Source organism: Meriones unguiculatus, chromosome 2 (genome assembly GCF_030254825.1).
Source record: "Meriones unguiculatus strain TT.TT164.6M chromosome 2, Bangor_MerUng_6.1, whole genome shotgun sequence".
In the NCBI taxonomy this organism is placed as follows: domain Eukaryota; kingdom Metazoa; phylum Chordata; class Mammalia; order Rodentia; family Muridae; genus Meriones; species Meriones unguiculatus.
Genome location: NC_083350.1, coordinates 92321088 through 92333932, shown reverse-complemented (window position 1 = coordinate 92333932; position 12845 = coordinate 92321088). Strand labels below are relative to the sequence as shown.

General features: G+C 38.1%; 1 protein-coding gene across 2 annotated transcripts in view; it reads right to left on the bottom strand.

The window, feature by feature from the left end:
- Cry1 (cryptochrome circadian regulator 1) overlaps positions 1 to 12845 on the bottom strand; it is a 55849-nt gene that overhangs the window by 7552 nt on the left and 35452 nt on the right. For both annotated transcript variants that reach the window (XM_021658569.2, XM_021658568.2), the window contains exons 3-10: positions 12244 to 12386; positions 9726 to 9910; positions 8989 to 9077; positions 7619 to 7759; positions 7224 to 7535; positions 4960 to 5111; positions 4426 to 4628; positions 4226 to 4321 (exon numbers count right to left, since the gene is read on the bottom strand). In XM_021658569.2, coding sequence (XP_021514244.1) covers positions 4226 to 4321; positions 4426 to 4628; positions 4960 to 5111; positions 7224 to 7535; positions 7619 to 7759; positions 8989 to 9077; positions 9726 to 9910; positions 12244 to 12386 — 1321 coding nt within the window. The remainder of the gene's footprint in view (positions 1 to 4225; positions 4322 to 4425; positions 4629 to 4959; positions 5112 to 7223; positions 7536 to 7618; positions 7760 to 8988; positions 9078 to 9725; positions 9911 to 12243; positions 12387 to 12845) is intronic.

The window sequence follows — 12845 nt, the reverse complement described above, 5'->3', positions numbered from 1 at the left end:
TTTATTCCCTTTGTATCCCCATCCCTCCCCTCCAGAAGAGGACACCAGATCACAGCATAGATGGTTATGAGCCACCATATGGTTGCTGGGAATTGAACTCAGGACCTTTGGAAGAACAGCAAGTGCTCTTAACCTGAGCCATCTCTCCAGCCATAAAATCATTACTTTTAATCCCATCAATTTTACCTGCACACAGAAAACAAAGACAACTGCTTGTAAAGAATTATTTTTGCTAGCAGTTTTCCAGATTCCAAGTTTATTTCCCTATACAATATTTTAAAAGGCACACTGACATGATACAAAAGCATGCAATTTCTAGAAATGAAATGTCAACCAATCAGGGTGTACAGTGAGTCTGACAAGCACCTAACATACAACTTTTACAAAGAGTGAAGGTGACCTGGGTGAGGCACATCTCACCAGAGAAGGAAAGGTTTGTCTGCTCTCCTCTACGGGGCTCCCGTGAGCAACTCACAGTGCGTTCTTGCTAAATATGGGTATTTAGTGTTTGTCCAGCCGGGTGAATCTGTGCAAAACATGTTGCTCAAAGGCAAGTGTAAGGGCTTCCCATGGATATTCTGAGTGTCCTGTGGCTAACTTTGCTCAGAAAAATCAGAAAGCAGGTACAGTGAGCACTGATGCACTAGCCCTGAGGGCTGGCTAACAGGGTGAGTGGGTCACAGGGACAGGGCTTTACAGCACAGTTCATGCCACTAAACTCATCTCTTTTTAAGTAGGTGCAGTGCTTTGTTTTTAAACTTAGCACTGTGCAACCACAACCACACTCCTATCACACCTGGGAGGTTCTTCACACCCACTGCATTCATTTCATTCCTAGACCCAAGGCGAACACTGACTTACTTTATTCTAAAGCAGTGGTTCTCAACCTGTCGGTTGTGACCCTGGGGGGTGGGTCGACCTTCACAGGGGTCCCCTAAGACCATCAGAAAACACAGATATTATGATTCATAGCAGTAGCAAAATTACAGTTATGAAGTAGCAACAGAACAATTTTATGATTGGGGAGGTCACCACAAGACAAAATGTATTAAAGGGTCACAGCATTAGGAAGGCTGAGAATCACTACTCCAAAGATTTGCTACTTCTGCAAGATGTTAATTTTCCTGTCAGGCTCACAGTGTTTTTGAGGTCAGACATAAGATATGTGTATTAGCATATTGTTCTTTTAAAAATAACATTTGATTGTATGGGCACACTACATATTACTAAGTTGCCATAAACAATCAATAGTTAGCTTTCAGGGAACATGTGTTTTCTTTTGGGAAACTATTTGGGAATGGGATTTGGAGGCCACACAGCAAATTCATGCTTGCTTTTTCACAAGCCGCTGTTTGTCCAAAGCACTGCTGCCATTTTATACTCCCAGCTTCCAGGTTTTTCCTGTGTGTATTTGTTTTGTCTTTTTCACAGTATTGCATTTCCCCCCATACTCTAGGGTTTACAGTAACCATCTTGCCCCAGTTTGCCTGGCTCTTTCCAGGCTGTAGCACCAATCCTGGCCTCAATGATACATGGCTGGTCACTCTTTGTAGATGTGTTTCATTCTGCATTTCTCTGATGATTAATGCTGATGAATGGATAATTTTTTAATAGAAAAAAGTATACCAAAAACTAAATTAAAACTAAACCAAAACGAGTTTCTTAAACACCGAAAAAAGTAAAAATTAAAAAAAAGTATTGCAAAGATTAAAGTTTTCTAGTCATTAAAAAAAAAAAAAAATCCCCCAAAAGAGAGCTGCAAGTATAGCTCAGCAGTAAGATATAGCACAAGAGCGTCAATAAGGACCACGAACTTTGATGTGCCGTGTAAAGCACTGGCAATAACAGCCTACAGAAAGGATAAGAGTTGGGCAATGGAATTTAAAAGCAAGTAAGTCTCTTCAAGTGGGATAGAAACCCGACAGGAGAAAGGCGTAACCCTAAGATCTTTCCACAAGACTCTAGTGTCTAGTTCTAAAATGTCTTTGCTTCCATGTGACAATTCAAACAGTATCTTCTAAAAAAACTTCCCAAGCTCCTTTGGCTCTCCATGATTTTTCCCTTGCACCCTAATCAGACAGTGACTTAAGAGTTCTTCACTTTAGACTGGAAACACCACAAGGGTTTTATATTTTGTATGTCTTTTAAAGGCCCCAGAGAAGCAGCCCCAAAAGTAGTGTAGGCAAACATTTACACAATTATAGTAATTTCATGATTAATTCTTCTCTAACATGAAAAAGATTGTATTTTATATATTTATGAAGCAAAAGTGGTCTAATTTAACTTGCTATCATGATTAGCTTTTAGGATAACTCCAGATGAAGTTATTTGAGGGGCTGAGCCCTGAGGGGACTAAGGAGCAGTGTGCACTGTGTTACTGTCCACCAGCCAGGCACCTGGAGCTGACTAGCGTCCATTCCTGTACTTTCTGCCTGTCATCAGAGCACTCCAGAAAGCTTCTGTCTTTAACACTTGGGTGTGGGCTGATGAGGCAAGCTGTGAACTGAACAAGAGATCTGATAGAACTTTCAAATGACCTATCAAGATTTACTTCAAAATACAGGAGAGCAGCAAAGGAACATTTCATCGTTGTCAACTGTATTCGGGTGAGTCATGTCCCAGCAATGAACTATTTTATCTTATAAACACTACATACAACATCACATCTGCAGAAGAGGCTCCGAGATGCAGAAGAGAGATCAAGGTGTAACCATTTACTTTTTGTGAGACCTTGAATAAACCACCTAACCTTCCTAAGACGATTTCACTAGTTGTGAGACCTTGAATAAACCACCTAATCTTCCTAAGATGATTTCCTTAGGCATCAGGTGAGGACCCCACTACCAACCCTCCCCAGGAGATTACTGTCAAGAGGTAAACCCAAACCCCCTATTTCAGGGTACAAGACTGGCAGTATAAATATGTTTTTCTTCCCCACAAAACTAGTCTTGGAAGATAGCTGTATCAGCTTTCATAGAGACATACAAACTTTCTGATTACAAATATTTATTTTTTTGTCTGTTTTTCTTTTTTGAGACAGGGTTTCTCTGTGTAGCCTTGGCTGTCCTGGAACTCTCTCTGTAGACCAGGCTGGCCTCAAACTCACAGAGATCTGCCTGCCTCTGCCTCCTGAGTGCTGGGATTAAAGGTGTGCATCACCGCCTGGCTAAATATTTACTTTTTAAAGGGGTTTTATTCTCAGTTAGGGAATATAGGTCAGGGTGTAGAACTCTATCCCAGCATAAAAATTCTGGCTTCAATTCTCAGTACCATAAAAAAAAAAAAAAGAAAAAAAAGCTTTATTCTTAATACTAGCTTTAAAAAAAAAAGCACTTCTGAAATGATGTTTTGTTTTGAACCTAGTTGCTCAGCTTCATATGATCTTTAGTTATAACCTAAGAAAACTAATGTAATAACTCAAATTTCTAATACACACTGACCTTTTAAAAATACAGACATGTATTTTTAATTTATGTTTGTCTGAGTATTTGCTTGTCCTTATGTACATCCTGTCTGTGCAGATATCTAAGGAGGCCAGAAGAGGGTGTCAAGATCCCTGAGGCTGAAGTTACAGGCAGTTGTGAGACTTGGGTCCTCTCCAAGAGTAGCAAGCACTCTTCACCAATGAACCATTCATCTCTCCAGCCCCTTAGGCTGACTTTTGACACTACTGTCACACACTGAAAACTGATTAAGAAACTAGACAGTTTCACAGATAAGACTTTGTAAGGAAAACTCATGTGCAAGAGGATAATGCAAGTCTACGGTAAATCCTTCAGCTATGCTCTCAGGATACAAGCCTTTTAAATTACTTTCTAGCTGATATGTACCTAGTGAGAGTAAAAGGTAATAAACATTCTGAAAACAGATCTGAGTTTCATTTTATACCTCAGGTGGATCTTCTTCATGGTGGTACTGCTTACTGATAGACCACTTATCAGAGCTTGCATCCCAGTACCACATAAAAACAAAAACGAAGAACAAAAAAACCTCCAAACCCCTTATCATTCAATTCTCAAGAATTTTAGCTGGACTCCATATCAACTACATGTAATGATATTTTGCATCTATAACATGTTACCAAGGGAGGGATAGGATGTACATATGTATACTTGAAAGCATGTATACAAACAACTTGTAGTTTTAAAGACAGCATTTTTAAACGGTAAAGCCTCTTCTATTAAGGCTCACTAAACAGTTCCAGCTATAGAAACTTCTCACTTACTTCCACTGCTGCTACAGCTTGGGACATTTTCTCCAGGAGCATAGCCCATGAGCCCTCCATTCCCATTAGGATTAGAAGGGACTGAGGCAAGAAGACCTGAAGGGAAACATTTTCCTATTAAATTATGACCAAGAAAAAATTCAGTGATAGCCACACAGATGACAAAGAGACACATCAAAGGTGACTGGTGACTGACATACCTAGCCCTCTGTAACGGGAAAGCTGCTGATAGATCTGTTTCATTCTTTCAATGTTCAAACGGCTTGCCTCGGCATGGTTCACCATTGGTTTAGGGTAATTAACTCCTATCAAACATTTAGCTACCTTCTGGATTCCTTCTGGTGCATTCCAAGGATCATAGATATATTTTGCAGGGAAGCCTCTTAGGACAGGCAAATAACGCCTTTTGGGAAAAGAAGAGAACTAGTTTTTAATGTACTACACCATAAGCATATTACAACAAAATATGAACCATGAATGAAAAAAAGCCAATCAGTATCACTTAAACAATGTGTTTACTCTTCCCATCTCTGCTGTCCACCAAGAATAGAGTATCTTGAATTCAGAGATCTGCCTGCCTCTGCTTCCCAGGTGGTGGGATTAAAGGTAGTGCCACCACACCCCGAAAGACTAGAGAATACTCTAAGTGTTGCTTAAGTAAGTGGTGCTTAAGCAGGAAAAGCTCTTCCTTGGATTAGCTATTTCAAACTGAACAGTAATCAACATTGACTTACCTGATATAGTCACCATTGGGATCTGTTCTCCTACCAAAACCAACAGGGCAGTAGCAGTGGAAAAACTGTTGGAAAAAGGAACTACAGGACAGCCACATCCAACTTCCAGCATTTATGCTCCAATCTGCATCAAGCAGTAATTCTTCAAATACCTTCAGAAGTGACAGTAACCAATTTACACACATATTTACCCAAAGCAGCATTTGTAAGTTCACTATAGATAAAACTCAAGACAAGAAAATCTGGATAGAACTGAAAAAAAATTAAACATTCCAAAGAATTTACTTCCGTACCTGTGGAGGTTTGAATGAGAAGGGCCCCCACAGTCATTTATGTATGTGTTTCTGTGTGTGTGTTCTGTAGCTGGTAGAACTGTTGGCAACAATTAGGAAGTGTGGCCTTGTTGAAGACAGTCACTGGCACTGGCAATGGGCTTATGGTTTCAAAAGCCCATGCCATTTCCTTTGTGTTTTATCTTTCTCTGCTTCATACTTGTGGATCATACGTAAGCTCTTAAAGATATATTTATTAATATACAGTATTCTGTCTGCATGTATGCCTGCACACCAGAAGAGGGCACCAGATCTCATTATAGATGGTTATAAGCCACCACATGGTTGCTGGGAATTAAGCTAAGAACTTTTGGAAGACAGCCAGTGCTCTTAATCTCTAAGGCATCTCTCCAGACCCCAGATATAAGCTCTTAACTACTGTTCCAGTTTCATGGCTGCCTGCCTGCTGCCACGCTCCCATGAAGATGGTCATAGATTAACCATGACCCCAAATAAGTGCTTAAAAAAAAGTAGTGATTTATTATTTATCTAGTATTCTGCCTGCATATGTGCCTGCACGCCAGAAGAGGGAACCAGATCTCATTACAGATGGTTGTAAGCTACCATGTGGCTTGTTAGGACAACAGAAAAGTAACTAAGACTAAGCTTGGACGTGCTACTGTAGGGAGAGTGAAAAATTACTCAAATCATTGATTTTTAAAGAACTGTAAGATGTAAGTAGATTTAAAAAAGATAGCATCCCACTTTTAAGAAAGCACAAAATAAAAAAGTAAAAAATAAATCATGTATCAATAAATTTGTTAAGTAGGTAGTAGGAGATATATGAGATTAAAAAAAAAAACCTCAACAACAACAAAAAAGTAGTAGAAATAGTCCTTGGGGAGGTGAGATGGCTTGCTGGTAAGGGCTGGCGAGCTGAGTGCAATCTCAGAACCCACATGGTGGAAAGAACCAACTCTTACAAGTTGTCCTCTGACCTCCACACATGCACTGTGATGCGTGTGAGTGCACATGTGCACACACATGTGCTAATTTAAAAGTTTTTAAAAATAAAGAATCAGTCCTTGAAACATTTATGATGTAGCTAGACAAATAAAACATGCATATAAGTTTTATATGTAACTACATGGTGATGTTAGGAAATGTAGCGTGCTTCAATGGATGTGATTACTAACATGGTAAAATGAGGCAAGATGACTTATAGCTTAAACTTCATGTATGAGCTCATGGGTGAATATAACAGAAAGTGTCACCTATAAATACATCTATCCAATAAGTTACTTTTCTCACTCTTATTATTTTTCTCATTCATTCATTCATTCATTCATTCATTCATTCATTCATTCATTCATTCAATGTTGTCTGCGTGTACACCTGCAGGCCAGAAGAGGGTACCAGATCTCAGTATAGACGGCTGTGAGCCACTATGTGATTGCTGGAATTGAACTCAGGACCTCTGGAAGAGCAGCCAGTGCTCTTAACCTCAGAGCCATCTCTCCAGCCCCCTACTTTTAAAGATAGGCCTATGATGTAGCCCAGGCTGGATTCCAGATCTTCTCATGCCTATCATGCAGTATGAGATATGGGCTTGCACCACCACACAAGGCTAGAGTGCTAAACAGTAATAGTTCTCTTAATGGGGAGATGGTTTAACCACAGAAATGACTATTGATTAAGCCATTTAACTAGCTCCTGTCTGAGTTTAACACCTTGCTCTTGAAAACTCTGTCGACATTGAGGGCATTATATGCTTTATCCACTGAAAAGCCAAACTACAGAATGCAAAGTGCACCCCCCAGCCCCCGCCAGCCATCCTCTTCCCCATCTCAAACTGCAGCCTAAGATGGCCTTGAGTTTGTGATGCTTCTTCCTCGGCCTCTCAAGCTGCTCATCTAGGTATAAAACAGATTTCTAGATATTTTTGTAATAGCTACAGATTCTTTCACATGCTATGTCAGTCAGACCATTTACCTTCATCCCTTCTTCCCAACTGATCCATAGGTCACCACGTGTCAGGAAACATGCAACTGCATGTCTGGCTAAATGGTGTATCCAGCCCTCCTGACGAAGTTGTGTCATGATGGCATCGATCCATGGGAAGCCTGTCCGGCCTTCTGCCCATTTGGCCAGTGCCTCAGGATTCTTATCCCAAGGGATCTGAACGCAGATGGGGTTCCCTTCCATTTTATCAAAGCGTGGGTTGTTTGTTGCTGCTGTATAAAAAAATTCACGCCACAAAAGTTGCCCATAAAGAGAAAGGGGAGGGGAACTATTTTTCTTCACCTGTGATTAAAAAGCAAAAAAGTATTATTAGAAAAAAATCTTTTAAAGTATTTAAAAAAATACACTCTAACTTCAGATAATACCTTTTTGTAGAGATCTGTTAATTTGAAATAAAAGAGCCGACATGATAAACAACCAAAGCGGAGATAAGGACTGAGTCCAGTTGGGCTTGCAAGCAGGGAATTTGCATTCATTCGAGGTCTTTCAAAGTTTGCCACCCAGGCCTGGAAATAGAGACAGTTACATTAACTTCTTTAATCACATTAAAAGAATGTTCAGAATTATGCCAGTGAGACAGCTGAGCAGTTTGTAAAAGCACCTGCCACCAAGCCTGAACACATGAGCTCAATCCCCCAGCCCCACATGGAAGGAGAAGACCTACCCCTGTAGCATGCATGTACACATAAACACACTACACACACAAAAACACACACACACAGTTTAAAACTGAGAATTTTGAAGACTATGTTATTATCCCAGCTACATATCTCTGATTTATTACTTTTAGAAAGGAACTTTAAAAGGCGAGTTTTCTTTCATTGATGCCATCCATGTACAACATGCATTCATGTGAAATAAATGACCTTCAGATCCCAGGATCAGGTATAAAGCACCTTTAACCTGTCTCTTTGAACACAGAGGTAAAAGTGCCCCTTGTATACCATTGCCTTTCCTAAGATTTCAGATGCTCATGGTCAAATGATGACAGTTGCAAAACATTAAAAGTAAAATTCCACAAATAACTTAGAACCTATAGTAAGTTATTAGAACCTGTGTTCTAAATAACTTACTATAGTATAGATCATAATTATTCTATTTTGCCATTAATGATTGTATTAATCTCCTGAAGCATGTAATTTACAAACTAAGCTTTATTAAAAGTGACCTGAGACTGTAAGGATGAAGGTTATTAGCAAAGGGAACAGTATATGAAGGGGTGGATGAATATGATCAATACATGTGAGTCTTGTTAATTTGTACAATCAATATGTATTAACAGTAACATTAACAAAATAAGTAAGTGCAACTGTATCATGGCATGGCCCTACACAGTAAATACATTTACCGTGTATTTACAAACACGGTAAATAGAGGGTTTCAGGAGTCCACTGGAGTCTTGGACAAAGGAGCACTACTGTAGAAGAAGCCTGCTCTAGCCTGTTCTGGCCAGTGGGCACAGGTGGAAGGAACAGAAGCAGTAGCATGACACTATCGAGAGGCAATAATCAATAGGGAGGAAAGTGGCATTTAAGTGACGACTAACGGTGATTGCAAAACTACTACACTTGTGCTGTTTTAACCATTTCTGTCACTCTTTTCTCAAGAGTCTAATTTTTGTTTTTAAAAGCCTATGTGTAACCACTCTGGATGTGCCCAATCTCATCTAAACGAGTGAAATCATTTTTAAATGCTAACTTCAAAGTATGAACACAGTAGGTGATCTACATTGTACCTTTCTTTCCAAATGCCTTTCCAAACGTGTAAGTGCTTCAGTTTCTCCTCCTGGCCACACTGCAGAGGACAAGCCATCTGTATCAAAGCCTAAGGAAAAAAGAAAGGAAGGTAAAAATTACTATCATTATTATGAAACAAAATTTTTTTTTTATCTGACCACATAACTTGGGGAACACATTACTCTGCAAAAATAAAATAAAAATAAATAATTAAATAAAAATGGTAAGCATAGACTATAACTCTACAGGCCTGCCCTGGCCTACAGAGGAGTGCACAGGCCTAAATAGGTCTACAATGGCCCCACCTAATGTAAGACTCCTGCCCCAAAGACTACAATATGGCTACTATCTTCAGGATACACAACTTGACATGACAGCAGGTCACACATCAAGAATGCAAAAGATATTTAGTTATGAGTTTTTTCTTTTATTTTCCCCTTTACTTTTCTCTTTTTCCAGTAAAAATACTAAAAGTGAAATTAACATGTGATTTATGATTATTAACTAGTTTTCAATATACTTTTAAATTATGTGGGAATTTCATACAATGCACTCTGACCACACTTACTCTCCTCCCCCTAAAGCTTCCTAGATGTACCCACATCTCTCTACCCATCCTGACTTTGTGTTCTTTCTTATTTTTCTTAATAACCCATCAAGTCCGCTCTGTGTTGCCATATACTCTGGGTGGATTAGTAACCTCTAAGGCACCATATTTATCAACAGTTGTGCCTACCTAACTCTTCCAGGGAAGGGACTCCGTATTTCTCATCATGGTCATCAGACAGAGGGGTCGTGCACTTTCCTATCACATCTGACGTGATGGTCTCTGCTGGCATCTCCAGTGGCTCCATTTTGCTGACGAGAGTCTGAAACCTTTTATAAGTTAGAGGTGGCTGTCCGCCATTGAGTTCTATGATCCTATTACAAGAGCGAGTAAAACACAGTTAGTAAATGACAATATACTCTAGCTGATAAGCTCAAAAATGTTTAATATCAGAAAATTTATCAATTTATTAAGACCTTTTGAATGTTAGCTTCCGCTATGACCAGAAAATGCGTTCAAAATGCTTTATGTATCTAAAAACTAAATGAACTTAATGAATCTAAAACTATTTTATTGACTTCCTAGATGTCCATTAGCTGTCAAATAATACATTATCATTAATGACAAATATTCAGGACAAGTATTCACGTGGTTCAACTATTCTACAAGCTATGTATATAAAAACTAATATAAATGGAGAAGTGAAAAACGAGCCAAATTCAAGAAATTTCAGAGGCACCAATAAACTAAACTAGGCTGATAATTACATTAAAAAATAATCAGTAGAGCTGGATGCAGTGATGCACGCATGTAAGCCCAGCACTTGGGGAAGCAGAGACAGGAGGATTTCTGTGAGTTTGAGGTCAGCCTGGTCCACAAAGCAAGTCTAGGACAGTCAAGGCTACCCAGAGAAACCCTATCTCAAAAAACCAAAAACTTTGTTTCAGTTACTTGTGTTCCACTGTGCTATAAAAATATTATTGTAGCATACTGTTCTCACTATTCAATATTATTGTTAACTTCCCTTAATTTATAATTTATAACCAAGCTTTACCATGCTGTGCTTTTTTGACAGACAGCACAGTGAACAAAGGGTTCAATATAATTGGTGGTTCTGAGCATCCACCAGAGTTTTTGGAATGTCTTCCTCATAGATAAGAAGAGAAATACTATGGACACATGCACCCCAAATTCTAAGTCATTTAGATTTAAATACATCTCATCGTATTCTGTTAACCACTCGCTATCTCAATCCAGTCATACTTCTAGGAAAAGAACAGCCAGCAGCACTTGAAAAGGTCTGCATTAACTCTAGACAATGTTTCAGAATAACTCTTTACACTTTTCATTCCAGCTATGTGCTTGTAACTAGTTTAAATCCAGATTTACCATTTATAGATGTAGAAATGGAAGCCTTCCAGAGGCTTAAATAAATTAGCCCAGATCATATAACTGATAAAACTGCTAATCAAGTATTTCTCCATCCTAAACATTATGTATTTTTCTTTATACCCTGTATGTTATCGATTATGTCTTTAGGAAGAAACCACCAGGAAAGCTATCTTCCCTGTTGTAAGTGAAGTTTATTTTGGTTTAATATATTGATATAACACATTAATTACGGGGCTATAATGAATTCTGTTGAATGCAATGATACTACAATGACACTATTACGTGTCTCTTAATTATCTATCAGCAAACTAAAATTCACAGAAAATATTTTATACATAACAATAGTTTTTGGTATGTATTCACAATCGAATTAATTTTACAATATAGCTGATTCTCTCAGAAGAAACTTCTCTTATCTTATTTTTGCCTCCTTATAAGCAACTTCTCTTATCCTATTTTTGCCTCCTTATAACCACTCATTTAAGTTAAGAAAACTGGTAATCCAAAAGGCAAGTTTAATTACCAAAAGGACTTAGCATATCTAAAACCAAGGGAAGACATTTGTCTGAATCAAATAATGTTTTATTCATTCACTTGCTAATAGAAGTAAAACCAGCTTGTTATGTTACTTATATGTTATAGTTTTTGTCAACTTGGTACAATGTGTAAATAACTTAAAAGTTAAAATTAAGTCAATTTCATGCCAAAATTTATTGTACACAGCTTATGAACAGCCTAAATTCTTAGCACATGTTATTTCCTGAACTCAATCTGGCCACAGAATCTTCGCTAGCCAAAGCATCCCAGGGACTGACTAGTGTTTCAATACACATACTGACAGACAGGGTATGACGCCATGGTTCAGAGGACTCTAGCTGGCTAATTATATTACTTCAGTTTTCATCTCAACTAAATGAAAAGACAAGCTAGTATACACAGAAAACAATTACACAAGATATATAAAAGTAATCTATGGCTATGTGTCAAATAAGCTGCAAGTTTAATAATACTGACAGCCCAGAAAGTCATAGTGGGCCAAGTTAGCAATTGAATAAAAATGTGTACATAGAACTTCTTAGTTTAAAACTGAAATGCTAAATATTTTTATTTTATGCACTGTATCTACAATTTTGGTATTACAACTGAGTGAATAAAAATCATAGCAGCTAATTAAAATGCTAAGGGCTTGATATGCACCCATTTAATTCTTCTACAATTCTGATTCTATTATTTCCATTTTTATAACCTTACTCAACTATATACTTAATATCATCCAACAGTATCTAAAAATGCCTCAGGTGGTAAAAAGTCTTACTTGTCTAGGTCATACAAAGTATGTGAAATGCGCACAATGACTTCCACTCCAGCCTCACTGGCCAGCTTCTTGATAGCTGCATCTCGTTCCTTCCCAAAAGGCTCAGAATCATATTCAATTGAAAGTTTAGTTATGTTCCATTCCTAAAACAAGACAAGAAAGGGGAAAATAATACATTACAATTTTATAGTTATGTTTGTCTTACAGCAGTAAGTGAAAAGCTCAAAATCCATGTGAAATGATTATACATAAATCAAATTTCAAAGACGCTGGAGGAAAATATATAACTTATCAACATGAAAACATGCAAATAACAAATATATGATAACCAGATTTCAGGTACTGTGCCAGGCATGACCCAATCTAGCAACATACTTAAATGTACTCTTTTATTAAAGTACTTAATTTTTTTTCAATTACTTACCTTATTTAATTGTGAATGAAAACCACCTCAGTTTGGCATTGTGAGGATAAAATCATTACTATTCCACCTCAGTTTGGCATTGTGAGGATAAAATCATTACTATTTTTTAAAAGGGGTCATGCTTGGGCTCATGCAGACAGAACACATGAACTTAGGCCTGCTGCCTCAAGAGCAGCAA